Genomic DNA, 15,541 nt, shown 5'->3' on the forward strand with positions numbered 1-15,541 from the left:
GGTAATTAGTGGGTGTTTAGAGGAGAGAAGAGATGTAAACACTGCGCTTGGGAGGTGATCTGATGTCGGATCTGCGGGCGATCTATTGGTGTGGGTGATCAGATTGCCCGCAAGGGGCAGGTTAGGGGCTGATTGATGGGTAGCAGTGACAGGGGGTGATTGACGGGTGAGCAGGGGGGATAGATGCATACAGTACACGGGGGGGGTCTGGGGAGAATCTGATGGGTGGGGGGTGATCAGGAGGGGGCAGTGGGCAGGGGGGGGGGAATAAAAAAAAAATAGCGTTGACAGATAGTGACAGGGAGTGATTGATGGGTGATTAGGGGGGTGACTGGGTGCAAACAGTGGTCTGGGGGGTGGGCAGGGGGGGGTCTGAGGGGTGCTGTGGATGATCAGGGGGCAGGGGGGGGGGGGAAATCAGTGTGCTTGGGTGCAGACTAGGGTGGCTGCAGCCTGCCCTGGTGGTCCCTCGGACACTGGGACCACCGGGGCAGGAGGCAGCCAGTATAATAGGCTTTGTATACATTACAAAGCCTATTATACATACGTGCAGCGGCGATCCGGGTGCTAGTAACCCGCCGGCGCTTCCGAAAGGCCGGCGGGTTACTACGAGCGGTGGGCGGAGCGAGTCCCCGGCGGCTGATCGCGTCACGAATGATGCGATCGCCGCATAGCCACTCCCGCAGCCGCCCCCGCCGATGGGCGTATTGCGGTCGTTTGGGCCCAGACTTTGCCGCCGCCCATCGGCTGGGGGCGGTCCTCAAGTGGTTAAATTCCTCTAACGCCTTGATAAGTGTCTCCATGTCGGCTCCCGCAGTGATCGCTGTCTCCAGCTCCGCAGTCCAAGCACTAATAGCCCTGCTGACTGAGGTCAGTGTTACTGCCGGTCTGATTGCCCCTCCAATTACTGAGTAAACCTTCTTTAAATCACCATCAATTTTTCTATCAATTGGCTCTATAAACGATACGGTGTCCTCGATAGGCAGGATCACGTGCCTTGCCAGTCTCATCACTGACGCATATACTGCAGTAATACTATCAAATTTCTTTGTGTGTTCCTCTGGTAACGGGTATAATTTTGACAGTCTATTGTGAAGGCTGTTTTTTTCTCCAGTTTACTCCATTCTTCTTGGATGATCTTGGCTATTTCCTCCATGAAAGGGAAGGTAGCAGGAGACTTTAGGTGTTTGAAGTAAGTTTTATTCTGTTTGCTTTCCCTATTTGCCTCTTCTTTGAGAATGTCCTCCCAGTCTATCGCCTGCTTCACGGCCTTTATTTACGGCTCCACAAAGGCGAAGTCAAACCCCACCTCTGCTTCGTCGGCTGATAGTATCTCCTCCTGTGGGATCTCCATAGTGGACTGAGCTGTGGAGGCGGCTGATGATGTGGAAAGTCTGGGTTCATTAGTAGCAGGAGGTGGTTGCGGCATCTTAGATACGTAGTATGCCATCGACTCCTGTACCGCCCTCTTAATTAGTTCCGAGACCTCTACAGGTTGTTGCTGCTCAGTCGACTTCTGTGAGAAACATCTGTGACAGACAAGTTTATTAGGTAGTGATCTTCTACCACAAGCCCAGCAGGATTTTGATAAGCGTTTCGATTTCTTTGGTTCGTAGTATTAACGCTTGGGGGGGGATCTGCTTTTGCTTCTACTCCTGTAGTAGTATGCTCCTGAGTCGCGTCTTCTGGGTGATAAATATTTTGAGGCATGCTGAGAAAACACCACTATGTCTTTTGAAGGCTCTTCTGGCTGGTTTCTGGGGCTGTCAGGAGACAGAAACTGTCTTAGTCTTCTGCACTCTTTTAGGATAACCAAATCTATACTTACCTTGTGCACCTCTTACCTGTTAGACCTAGGCTGATCATTAGATGGCGCATTTGGTTCCATGGTTCCCCTCAAGAGGAATCTGCAGCGTCTGTGGAGGGATGGGGAAATCATTACTAATTAATCACCTTGAGTCTAGCTAATCCTATTAGCCATCTCTAACTAACTTTAGATTGCAACAGTAAAGCACCTACCAGAAATCTTGAGAAGTATGATTAAGTTTGTCCTGTAAACTGCGACAGACGTCCAAACCACATGTGGTTAAGCAGGACGTCAGCCGCTGAATGACGCGCTTCCTTTAAGCCACATCCTGACCTCCCCTGGACGTACCCACGCATGGGACGCGTACTTCCAGTCGCTTGGAGCGCAACCGGAATGGACGTTGCCGCCGAAGCTGGCCTCTCCACAGCTAGCATGCCCACGCTAGAGGCCTCTCAGACTCTGCTGAAGGCGGAAGTCAGAAGAAAACAACCGCTGCGCCCAATACATTTAGCAGGTAGGAGTGGGATCCACGCCAGAATGACCTTCAGTCATTGCAGCAAGATAAGGAGCAGCGCTGAACCATAGGTGACATTTAGTCCGCCTTCCTGACAGCCCCCACAAACAGCGTTGCCCTAGTCACTCAAGATCAGCAGAATAGGGACCTGCTACAGGACTGCCTTTAGCAATCACAGAGCCCAACCAGGAGAGGCTGAACCTGGTACAAAACCACAAGGAGTGGCCGGTTAGATGTGCACAGCAAAGGATCCTGTCCGAGGTGAGGACGAAAAAAAAAAAAAAAAAAAAAAAAACAGACACCTGCTGGAGGGGGGGGGGGGGGGGGGGCGCTTTAATTTATCTATTCACCTGTCCAATGGGGGGGGGGGGGGGGTAGAGGGCAGAGCAACTACCCAAAGGTGCTGCCATGGAAGTATAAGGAAAATGCTTTTCAGAGGTCTCTCAGCACAGCCTGTGTGGGGAATAAAAAGGATTGTTTACCAGCTGTTTTGTAACAATTTTGTCTCGGCATCGGGTGGAAGGGGAGGCAGAGCTGAACTGTAACCTGGCAGTAAACTGTTTACTTTACACTGCGTGGCAGAAAGAGACAGACAGGAACAAGGATCTTCAGCTCATGATTGGTTACACACATTTGAAGCTATATTTCAGCTTTTTATTATTCAGTCACAGTATTACTGCTGGTGAAGTTTGTTTCTGTATGCGGATGTGCTGGACACAGTCCTCCATAGTAATGCCCACAGTGAGAACTGTTCTCTGTATATGTCATTTTCTTCACATAAAACATGAAAAGATGAAAAAAGCCTCTGTATTACTATTTGCTAGTAATTACTGGAAATATATATGTGGCATTTAGAATTTTAGTTAACTTTGACCTTCAACCACTTCAGCCCACAGTGTTAACTTTATGCATCCGAGCAACTTTCACCTCCCATTCATTCGTCAATAAATTTATCACTACTTATGATACTGAAATGATCTAGATCTTGTTTTTTCCACCACCATTTAGGCTTTTTTTGGGTGGTACATTTTGCTAAGAATTATTTTATTCTAAATCCATTTTAACAGGAAGATTAAGAAAAAAGAAAAAAAGAAAAAAAGGGAAAAAAATATTTCTCAGTTTTTGGCCTTTACAGTTTTCAATTAATACATGCTACCATAATTAAACCAATGTATTTTATTTGCCCATCTCTCCCGGTTATTACACCATTTAAAGAGAACCCGAGGCGGGGTTCTTCCATCGCAATCCCCATACAGAGGCTGGGTCTGTCTATAGAGCCCAGTCTCTGTTGCTAGTTTCCTCCAAAGCCCCCCTGCGCACTGTCAGACCCCATAAAACACAGCCGCGCTGTCGACACGCAGCGTGTCGCAGCCGGCTGTGTTTATCTCACTAATGTCAGTCTCGGCTGCTCCCCCGCCTCCTCCATAGCTCCAGTCCCCGCCCGCATCCCTTCCCTCCAATCAGCGGGGAGGGAAGGGACGTGGGCGGGGACCGGAGCAATTCAGGAGGCGGGGGAGCAGCCGAGACTGACATTAGTGAGATAAATACAGCCGGCTGCGACACGCTGCGTGTCGACAGCGCGGCTGTGTTTTAAGGGGTCTGACAGCATGCAGGGGGGGCTTTGGAGGAAACTAACTAGCAACAGAGGCTGGGCTCTATAGACAGACCCAGCCTCTGTATGGGGATTGCGATGGAAGAACTCCGCCTCGGGTTCTCTTTAAATTAAGTCCCTATCACAATTTATGGCGCCGATATTTTATTTGGAAATAAAGGTGCATTTTTTTTTCAATTTGCGTCCATCACTATTTACAAGCCTATAATTTAAAAAATTATATTAACATACTCTCTTGACATGCATATTTAAAAAGTTCAGACCCTTAGGTAACTTTTTTTTTTTTATTAAAAATTGTATTTGGGTAATTTTTTGGTGTGGGAGGTAAACAGCTAATTTTAGATGTAATATAAGGTATTTATTTAAATAAATAAATAATATAAATAAAAAAAAAAAAGTGTGTGTGTGTAGTTTAACTATTTGGCCTCAAGATGGCCACAGTCAAAAAGTCCTGGAAGCGAACGATCTCGCTTCCAGAAACTAGAATGAGGACGAGAAACTTTTTTTTTTTTACTCAGGAAGACTGCAGCCTCTGATAAGAGGCCGTCGGTTTTTCTGTGGGGGACTTAGATCAATGAATGGGAATTATATTCCCATTCATTGATCGGGAGGCTAACGGCAGGCGTCGGGAGCATGCACGATCGCACGCCTCAGGAGGCAGCAACTGCACAGTCTATCTGGACGAACATATTCGTCTAGATAGGCTTAAGTGGTTAATGAATATTAATGTATTGTATGTGCAATTCACGATCTACAAATTATTCAACAAATACATATCTTCTTGAGTTCAAGTATAATGGTATGTTACTTCAGGCTAGAACTTTTATTTAAATCACATGCGTGATGCTGCAAAGCGGAAAACCGCATACAGAATTGCACATAATGTGAGTCTAAGGGCACGTTCCCATTAGAGCGAATCTGCAAGAGTTTTTCTGCATGCAGATTCTCTTAAAGAGTAACTGTCAGGCTGCAAAAGCTAATTTAAACCTCTATTCTCCTGTGTTAAACAGTTTAGAAGGAAGCCAAAAAGGCAATACTAAAGTTAAACATCTCTCTTACTTTTGATGTGTGCTTAACTGCAAGGCTGTTAGACCCAAGCTCTCAAAAGGACGAAAGGCCACATACCATACTGCAAAGCATTCTGGGGCTGCTTGGGTCCTCCTCTCGGCTGCTAGTGAGAAAGTACAGGCTCAAGTTACAACAGCGTAGCACTGAAAAATCTCCGGGCAGAGTACACTGCAGGAGCCCGCTATTGTTCCTAGCCACATGGCTAATAAATATTCACTGCACAATAGTGTTTTCCATTACGGATCTTTTGTGTGAGTGGAATCATCAGGAAGCAGGCAGGACATGACGACACAATTGGCTTCATAGGAGACAGATAAACATGGAACCTGCCATCAGGGCTGTGGAGTCGGAGTCGGAGTCGTGGAGTCGGAGTCGTGGAGTCGGGCAATTTTGGGTGCCTGGAGTCGGAGTCGGGAAAAAATGCACCGACTCCGACTCCTAATGAATTTGTAACTGTAATTAAAATAGAAAATATGATAAAATGTTCTATTTCTCAGATAATAGTCATTAAAAATAATGTATATATACAGTAATAACTATGCTTAGTCCACAAAAATAAAACAAACCAATCAAAATTAGTTACTTGTGCTGCTTCAATAAAGCAGTCCCTGTATTTTTAAGGTCAGATATACAGATCTGATTGTGACTGTATATATGATGTGTACACAGGAATCTCTTATATATACACTAAATAACATCTATGCTGTAAGAATAAAGCCTGATGTGTAGCTGTGTCACTAATAGAGATGGTCAACGAGATGGAAATAATTCTGCATTGATGCTGATTTATGCAAATGTATGCACTCCCTTTGCTGATGAAATCAAATAATTTGATGTGTTATTAAAATTGGGTTTGGTGACTACAAATTAAAGGGTAACTGAGACGGATGAAAAGTAAAGTTTTATACATACCTGGGGCTTCCTCCAGCCCCCTTCAGGCTAATCGGTGCCTCGCTGTCCTCCACCACCCGGATCTTCTGCTATGAGTCCTGGTAATTCAGCCAGTCAGCTACGTCCGGCCGCATGCCGCTCCCACAGCCAGGAGCATTCTGCACCTGCGCAATAGTGCTGCACAGGTGTAGTATGCTCCTGGCGGCGGAGTGTGTGCATGCGCACTACGTCTGACTGGCTCAAGTACCTGGACTCATAGCAGAAGATCCAGGTGGTGGAGGAGGACAACGAGGGACTGATTATCCTGAAGGCAGCTGGAGGAAGCCCCAGGTATGTATAAAACTTTAATTTCATCTGTCTCAGGTTTACTTTGTTACACAGTAGAACTATACTCTACATATGCACTCCCCACAGAGCTACAGGGAATCCACTGAGAATGCTGTGCACATTGAACACAGAGGTGTTGTCTGTTTACAATCTCCTCATTCCCCTGCAGAGTACCTGCACATCATTCTTACATGTACCCACACTTACATTGCCTAGGGCTTGATAGATTTTCTTTGTTCCGGTTTGTACCTTTTACAAGTACTCTTACCAAGGACTAGTTTTAGTCTAAAGGGAATAAATATAGTAGTCTACATATCCTTCTCACTTCAGTTGTCTTGTAAAATTCCTAAGCGTTGGCAGTTAAGAGACGAATTTCATGTTACATACTTTTAATCAACAAAATTGTAATATGCAAATTAGAGGAGTCGGAGTCGTGGAGTCGGAGTCGGAGTCGGTGGAATCCTAAACTGAGGAGTCGGAGTCGGTGGATTTTTGGACCGACTCCACAGCCCTGCCTGCCATGAGCTGTCAGGAGCATCATTCTCTGCAAATACTATATAAAAATTCTGTGAAATCCAAACGTGGACAGTGAAATGCATATGTAATGTAAGTACAGCCAATCTTTAGCTACTGATATATGTGTTTTTTTTCTCTGAGACCCTATACCTAACAGCTCCTCTTTAACCAATATAAAACAATGGGTCTGTTTCCACTTGTCAGAAATTCTGTGCTGTGGACTGTACATAAAAGTTCTGCACAGCAGACCCATCAGAATTCGCACACCGCAAGGCTAGATGGGTTACAATGCGCAAACCGATCCGCATCGCAACGCAAGGAAACTGCAACCAATTCACGTCAATGGAGTAGTTTCCATTGATGCAAATGTACCTATTATTATTGATTTACATAGCGCCAGAATCTTCCGTGGCGCTGTACATTGGCATTCAAGGTATAACAATACAACAGATCAGTATCTGCAAAAGATCAGTTCCTGCAAAAGATCCGTTCCTGCAAAATGCATTCAAAGTCTATGATATCTGCAGATCTCATCCATACCTTGTTTAACAGACATTCATCTGCAGATCAGACAATTATCTGCCGATCGGAAGATTCATCCTGGTGGATCTGATCTGCAGATAATTGTCCGTTAAGCAAGGTGTGTAGGAGATCTGCAGATATAGACTATAAATGCATTTTGCAGAAACTGATCTTTTGCAGGAACTGATTTTTGCAGAAACTGATCTGTTGCATGTGTACAGTATTTTTGTGTACAGCATCTTGCAAAGTTTTTTTATCTGATGGGGAGTTCAGTTCAATAGACTAGACATGTTTACTGCACTTTTCCTTATGTTCAGCCTGTCTGCAAACATCTACAAGTTGCATTGCAATATGCATCCTCCCGGTGTACCACATTCCATATTCATTTCACCTGCTCTGCTTTCCTCACCTTACTCAGCTTCTCATGAACTGTTGGCTCTCCTGAAATCTCTCTCCCCCTCCAGCAGCTCAAAAACCTCACAAACATTTAAATCCCATTCACATTTGCTTACTCTCTCCCTCCTACTCTTACTTGCAGCTGTTGATATATCACCCAATCCTGGGCCACAGCCTGCTGCCAGACAAGCATCCCCTGCTGACCTGCTTCATACACTTCACTGCCCTCTGTCCACAAATAACCTCAACACCCATCCTCGCTCCAACCTTATTTCCATCCATCCCACCCACAAACACATACGCCCCCTACCCTGCGGTCTCTGGAATGCCAGATCCGTCCGCAACAAACTTACAGCAGTCCACGACCTCTTCCTCTCCAAATCCCTCACCATCCTCGCACTCACTGAGACATGGCTCACCCCCTCTGACTCTGCCGCAGAGGCTGCCCTCTCCTACGGGGGGGCTTCACCTCAGTCACGCCCCCAGACCAGACAACAGGACCGGGGGAGGGGTGGGTCTGCTCCTCTCCCCATCCTGCACTTCCGTGTCCTCACCCCACCTACCTCTCTACAATTCACGTCATTTGAGGCCCACACCATCCGCCTCTACCACCCCCTCCCTGCCATTGTTGCGGTTTTATACCGCCCTCCGGGCTCCAACCCACAATTTCTCTATGACCTTGCCTCCCTCACATCCTCTCCTCTGACCTCCCCACCATCATCCTTGGGGATTTCAATATTCCCATCAATGAAGCCCAGAACTCCGCTGTGACCCGGCTACTCACCATTGCCTACTCACTTGGACTAGTACAACACCCCCACTCACACTGCAGGTCACACTCTCGACCTTATATTCACTAAATCCACCACTATTGCAGACCTTGACATCGCACCCTTTCCACCCTCAGACCATCACCTTCAACCTCCTCACGGAAGGCACCTCCAAATTACCCACCCACCCACCTGGTCGATGGCAGCGAGACCTACGCAAGCTCAACCCTAGTGTCCTTGCTGACCACCTCCATGCCCTCTCCTCCACTCTCCCCACCCTAACCTGTCCTAATCTTGCTGCAGCTCAGTATCGCCAAACTCTCTCATCAGCCCTAGAGAAAGCTGCTCCACCAATATTTCGCCGCAACCGACCCCCTAACCCCCAGCCCTGGCGCACTACCCATACTCGCAACCTCCAGAGGAAAACGCGCCACTGAACGGAAATGGAGAAAAACTAGACTTAACCAGGATTTCCTACAGTACAAGACCAACCTGCTGCAGTTCCACACTGCCCTTGCTCAGGCGAAGCAGGAATACTTTACCAAGCTCATCGGAGCACAAGCTTCCAACCCCCGGCGTCTTTTTGCCACTTTCAACTCTCTGCTTAAACCCCCCCCCCCCCCCCTCCGTTTCCTCCCTCTCTGCAACAGATTTAGCCACCCACTTCACCAACAAAATTGTCTCCATCCACCAAGAAATATCTCCAATCTTCACCTCTCACCCCCTCCCAACCAGCTCCTCCTCCACCCTATCCTCCCCTCACATCCTTCACTCCTACTACCACCGAGGAAGTCAACCACCTACTGCAGACTTCCCATACCACTACTTCCCCCCTTGACCCCATCCCTTCTGATTTACTCCAGCCTCACTTCACGGAATTGGCCCCAGTCCTCACTACCCTGTTCAACCTCTCCCTATCCACAGGCACCTTCCCCTCAGACTTCAAGCTGGCCACTGTTCTACCTCTGCACAAGAAACCCTCCCTCAATCCCTCGCTACCCTCCAACTACCGTCCTATCTCCCTCCTCCCCTTTGCCTTAAAACTCCTTAAGCATCTGGTTCACAGACGCCTGACCCAGTACCTCAATGCCAACTCACTGCTAGACCCACTGCAATCTGGATTTCAGCCTGCCCACTCAACCGAAACTGCTCTCACCTAAGTGGTTAACGACCTTGCCTTAGCTAAAGCTGAAGGTAAATACTCCATTCTCCTCCTCCTTGACCTTTCAGCAGTTTTTGACACAGTAGATCATCCTCTACTCCTCTAGTCCCTCCAGTCCTTGGGCATTCACGATATCACCCTGTCCTGGCTTTCATTCTACCTCTCCAACTGCTCCTTCATGACCGCCTTAAATGAGTCCTCGTCCACCCCCAACTTGGTGGGAGTCCCCCAAGGTTCGGTCCTTGGCCCCCTACTGTTCACCCTACACACATCCTCCATTGGCAAGGTTATCTCCTCCTTGGGTTTTAACTATCATCGGTATGCAGATGACACCCAGATCTACCTCCACACCCCTGACATATCCACCACTACCATGGACAAGGTCTCCTCCTGCCTATCAGCCATCTCCTCCTGGATGTCCGCTAGGTTCCTGAAACTAAATCTAGACATAACGGAATTTATGATCTTCCCACCCCGGCCATCCACGAACCTCCCAGATGTGCATGTCACTGTTAGCCACCCTGGCGTTCTATTTCCCCAGGATTTCCGTGCAAAAAGTGGTTCAAATAATTTCCCATAATTTTCAACCAATTTTTTTTTTGCAATCTTTTTTTTTTTTTATATTGAATTCAATACAGGTTATTGTATTGAATTAAATTAAAAATAAGTGTTTGCTGCGAGATTTTGATGATGCTGTGTGACACTGGTTCCATCAACGCCGATCGACGGGGGACATGTGATCTCCAAGGGAGAAGCAAAATCCGCCAAGGGACATGGAAGAAAGCACTGGGGAAGCTATCAGAGGTACGCGACGAGGGATCAGCATGCCAATGGTGAGTATAAGACCCAGATGTATAGCCAGGTATAGTTAGCCAGATGTGCAGCCAGGTGTAGTTAGCCAGATGTGCAGCCAGGTGTAGTTAGCCAGATGTGCAGCCAGGTGTAGTTAGCCAGATGTATTAGCCAGGAATAGTTTAGCCAGGTATATAGGGAGCAAGATGTTTGCCAGGTATAGGGAGTCATATGTATAGGGAGCCAGGTTTGCGGGTGCCTCTGGCCCCCCCCCCCCCCCCGCCCCCTGACTCTGGCCGGGTGTCCCTTCTGTGGGGGGGGGCTCCCCTTCTGTGCTGGCTGGTAGTGGCTGGTGGGGATCCACTCTGTGTGTGTGTGTGGGGGGGGGGGGGGGGGGGGAAATCCCCATACTGTGCGTGCAGGTGGCTGGGTGGCCCTTCTGTGTGCGTGTGGGGGGGGTATCCCCTTCTATGGGGGCTAGTCATGGTCGGTCGGGGACATCCCCTTCTGTGGTGGTGGGGGGGGGGGGGGGGGGGGGGGGGGAGGTGGGTGTCCCCATCTATGAGGGCTGTGGGTGGCCTCTCCCTCTTCCCCCCATCCCTTCCGATCCCCCGTGCCCCCCCCCCCCAATCCCGTGTCTTCCCCCTGTCAGAAGCCCTGATCTACTCACCTGAGGGCTTGCTCCTGCGGCGGAAGCGGCGCACTTCCTCCTCCATCGCGAAGTCTCGTGTTCTCTGTAATTACTGTACGCGGCTTGGTGACGTCACCAAGCCGCGTACTGTAATTACAGAGAAAGGGACTTCGGCGATGGAGGAGGAGGGTGTCCATCGCGGCCAGCGCAGGAGAAAGCCCTCAGGTGAGTAAAGCAGGGCTTCTGACTGACAGGGGGGGAGACACACGGGTTCGGGGGGGGGGGGGACACAGGATCGGGGGTGAGGGGGGCACGGGGGACAGAGGGAGGAAGGGGACACCCACCTCCCCCCCCCCCGCACAGAAGGGGGTGTCCCCGACCGGCCAAGACCACCCCCCCACACACACACTACAGGGTCACCCGCACGCACAGTACGGGGATGCCCCCCCCCTCCCCACAGAGAGGATCCCCGCCGGCCACTTCCAGCCAGCACAGAAGGGGACACCACCACGTCCCCCCCCACAGAGGGGATCCCCACACCAGCCACCCGCAGCACAGAAGGGGAATCCCGCACGCTGCTGAGCACATTCTCTGCTCCGATGGCTGCACAGGGATTCCCCAGGGTGGCTGGATGCTAGTTCTGCACGCTGTGGGTAGCACAGATCGCTACCCACAGCGTGCTGACAGGCATCCAGCCATCCTGGGGAATCCCTCTGATGAGGGAAAAGTGCAGCCGGCGGGGCAGAGAAACAAGAAATCTCCCTGGCAGTATTGACGAGCTCAGCTCGTCAATACCGCTTTCAGCAAGTTTTTCCTGGACGAGCTGAGCTCGTCAATACCACCAGGGTGGTTAATCACACTTCCATTCGTCCTACCTCTCAAGCCCGCTGTCTGGGTGTTACCCTGGACTCCGCACTCTCCTTCACTCCCCACATCCAAAACCCCACAAAGTCCTGCAACTTCCACCTTTGTAACATCTGTAAGATTCGCCCTTTCCTGACCTCTGCCACCACCAAACTCCTCATCCATGCCCTCATAATTTCCCGCCTTGACTACTGCAATGCCCTGCTGTCTGGTCTCCCTATGACCCGAACAGCCCCACTGCAGTCCATCATGAATGCGGCAGCCAGAATTATCCACTGTTCCCACCACGGCCGATCCCCTCCTAGAATCCCTCCACTGGCTTCCTATCCAGTCCAGAATCAGATTCAAGATACTGTGTCTGACCTACAAATCTGTCCACAAAACCTGTCCAACCTACATTTCCGATCTTACTCAGAGGTACACACATAGCCGCTCACTCCGCTCTTCCAATGAACTTCGCCTAACCGCCCCCCCCCCCCCCCCGCATCACCCAGTCCCATGCACGCCTCCAGGACTTCTCAAGAGCTGCTCCAACACTATGGAACTCCCTACCTCCACCCATTAGGGCAGCCCCCTCCTTCAACATCTTCAAGAAAGCCCTCAAAACTCACCTTTTCACTCTGGCCTACTACCCCTCACAAGTGCTCTAAACCTACAGCTGAACTCTGGTCCCCTACCGTTCGTGTCCTTACCTCTCCCTCTAGATTGTAAGCCTATGGGCAGGGTCCTCCTTTTGTGTCCTACCTGATCATGCACCTCCATTACTGTGAACCCATGCTATGCATCTGAGTGAACCTAACTTGCCTAATCTCCATGCTCCATCCAGTGACTGACTAAGCATTACCTGGTACTCATACTGTGCTGTGTGATCTGGTTTTCTTGTATTCCTGTATTGTCATATTGCTGTATGTCACCCCTAAATATTGTCTGTAACCTAAATTAATGTTCAGCGCTGCATAATATGTTGGCGCTTTATAAATACAATAAATAAATGTGTAGGTATGGCTCTCATATTACATGGAAGGGGGTAAAATTGGTCTGTGATGTTTCATTTTCCAAAGACTTTTATCTGACGTGTATTATAACAATAGAGAGTGTGCTGGACATAAATTGATATAGTAATGGAGTGAGGTAAAAAAGGGGTCTTTATTTACACCACTAAATCATAAAACAGTGGTGGTTAGTGGGCAGGGTCCTAGGTAAGAGAGTATGCTTGCCTGAAGAGGTGAGTTTTCAGATTGCGCCTAAAAATAGTAAGTGTGGGTGAGTGGCGGATATATTGAGGGAGAGTGTTCCAGAGGAGGGGAAGAGGATTGAGAGAAATCTTGCAAGTGGGAGTGGGAAGAAATGATCAGGGAAGAGGACAGAAGGATATAGTTAGCAGAGCGGAGACTTCGTATAGGATGGGATCTGGAAATAAGTTTATTCAGATAGGAAGGAGCTATGTTGGAGAGCTTTATAGGCGAGAGTAAGAATTTTAAATTGCATCCTTTGTGTAACTGGCAGCCAGTGTGATCCTACCTATGTGATCCGCCGCAATGCGACACAGGGGAAATTATGGATAGCATGTTGCAGTTTTCTGTAGCACACATCCGATTCCCATAGCTGCTGACGGAAAGCCGCAAAACGCTGCATCCAGTTGTCCGGAAGACAACCTAAAGTACCTGCAGAGGGATGCGAGGCGATGCGGCGATCGCCTCGCATCCTAATCGCCAGTGGAAACGGGCCCTAAAGGCCGCACAAAACCGCATTGGTGTGCTTTTTTAAATGCATTTAAAAACTGCTCAACAAGTTCACGCTTTATACATATTGTATGCAAATCAAATGCAATGTGTACAGACGGGCTAGCAACCCGTCTGTTCATTCTCAGTGCTGCAATGTTTCCTGAAAGATTGGACCACAACCTCCACTGAGCGACATGCCTCGTAGGTGCATATGAGGCTTTACAATCGTTAACTAATTACATGCTGCCTAAGGTTACATGAACTATTATATAACACATACTAAATATTTTATATCAGAAATATTATGAGATAACATTTTACAGATCATATTTATCTATACAGTACCACTGAAAACAAACTTGTACCATGCAAATTTTACATACCATCTCACGTCACTCTGACTTACCGATTAAATGCCAGGATTTCCTTCTCCCATAAGACAACCTGCCAGCGTGTTGATCTGATTCATACCCAACAAGAGGGGTACATAAGCCATCAGCAACTTGGCCCACAAACAGTAGCACCCCGGCATAAAATGAGTTAAATCCCAAGACAGAGTGAAAATAGAGCAGAAAATAAGTGAACCACATTGAGGCGCATAAGTCGTTTAAAAAATGTCCTGTAGCATAGCTTAGTTTCTGGGAAATCAGCAGGGAAGCCGGGTCTGCCATTACGATCTTACACCTCACCACCACTGCTGACAATCATCATACAGTACTCTAGCATCCGTAACCTGCATCTGAAAACGAATACTGAAGAGACAGTACTCTTACAAAACAGAACAGGGAACCAGGAAGTGCCATGTGATTAACGAATCATCTTCCTAGTTCCTTCCTAGCACTAACTACCAAAATGCAGCGCACAGCTGCACACTACACTCTCTTCCTGTATTCTTATCCTTGACCAGTCTGGTGCTGCCTAGCCGAGGATTGGCAAAAGGTTCAGCAAACAGAAAGCAAGTTGGGCGGGACGGAGAGTGCCGAGTCCAGCCCATCTAAACTTGTGACTGAATTTCTTAACTCCTCGAATGCCGTGTCCTCCCAAATAAAGGCACTAATGGGAGTATACGTAGTACTAGTTACTGTGGTTATAGTTGCAGTTATCAATGGTTCTAGTACTCTAAACCGTACATACTTGTTGTCAACTGTTGACAAAATAATACTTTATCTTTTTACAAACTGAATTATTTGAATCTGATTTAAAATGACAGGATATTTTTTCTTTTCGTTAAAATGTACAAGAGACAAAATCATATAACCAGTGTTCCCCAACCCTGTCCTCAAGGCCCACCAACAGTACATGTTTTGTAGAAATCCAGAGAGGTAATTAATCAGCTCTGCTGAGATGCTAATTGCCTCACCTGTGAATGTTTGTGGTTTTCTGCAAAACGTACTGTTGGTGGTCCTCGAGGACAGGGTTGGGGAACTATTATAAACTATTTATACATACATGGGGCTTCGTCCAGCCCCATCTGCATGGATCGCTCCCATGCTGCCCTCCTCAGTCTTCTCCAGCTCTGGTACTGGGTCCCGTAACTTTGGCCAGTCATGGTCAGTCTGACTATGCGCAGTGCGCTTTCCAGTACTATTCTCTGCCGGAGAGAACGCACAGCGCTTGCGTCAGACTGGCCACAACTGCCGAAGTTAAGGGACTCGGTACCGAAGAGAGACAAGAAGGTGGCGTCACTTTGGAGCGATTCCTGCAGATGGGGCTGGAGAAAGACCCAGGTATGTATAAATCTTTTATAGGAGTTTGTCTCTGGTTTCCTTTAAACAAAAAAGTGTTTATTGAGAAAAATCAAGGTTACATAACAAGGTACTACTAAGTAACAGGATATTTAAAAGGAACCCAGGTATGAGACATATGGAAGCTGCCATAAGTATTTCATTTTATACAATACCAGTTGCTTGACAGTCCTGCTGATCTTTCTGGTCAGTAGGGTCTA

General features: G+C 48.1%; 1 protein-coding gene across 4 annotated transcripts in view; it reads right to left on the bottom strand.

Moving 5' to 3' along the window:
- Positions 1-14,517, bottom strand: part of MFSD12 (major facilitator superfamily domain containing 12) — a 477,174-nt gene extending 462,657 nt beyond the window's left edge. For 2 of the 4 annotated variants that reach the window (XM_068271174.1, XM_068271172.1), the window contains exon 1: positions 14,003-14,517. In XM_068271174.1, the coding sequence (XP_068127275.1) occupies positions 14,003-14,267 (265 nt within the window). In that variant the 5' untranslated portion in view covers positions 14,268-14,517. The remainder of the gene's footprint in view (positions 1-14,002) is intronic. The other 2 variants (XM_068271175.1, XM_068271173.1) reach the window with 2 other exon arrangements.
- Between the last annotated feature and the right edge of the window lie 1,024 nt (positions 14,518-15,541).

This window comes from Hyperolius riggenbachi, chromosome 1, assembly GCF_040937935.1.
Source record: "Hyperolius riggenbachi isolate aHypRig1 chromosome 1, aHypRig1.pri, whole genome shotgun sequence".
Taxonomy (NCBI): domain Eukaryota; kingdom Metazoa; phylum Chordata; class Amphibia; order Anura; family Hyperoliidae; genus Hyperolius; species Hyperolius riggenbachi.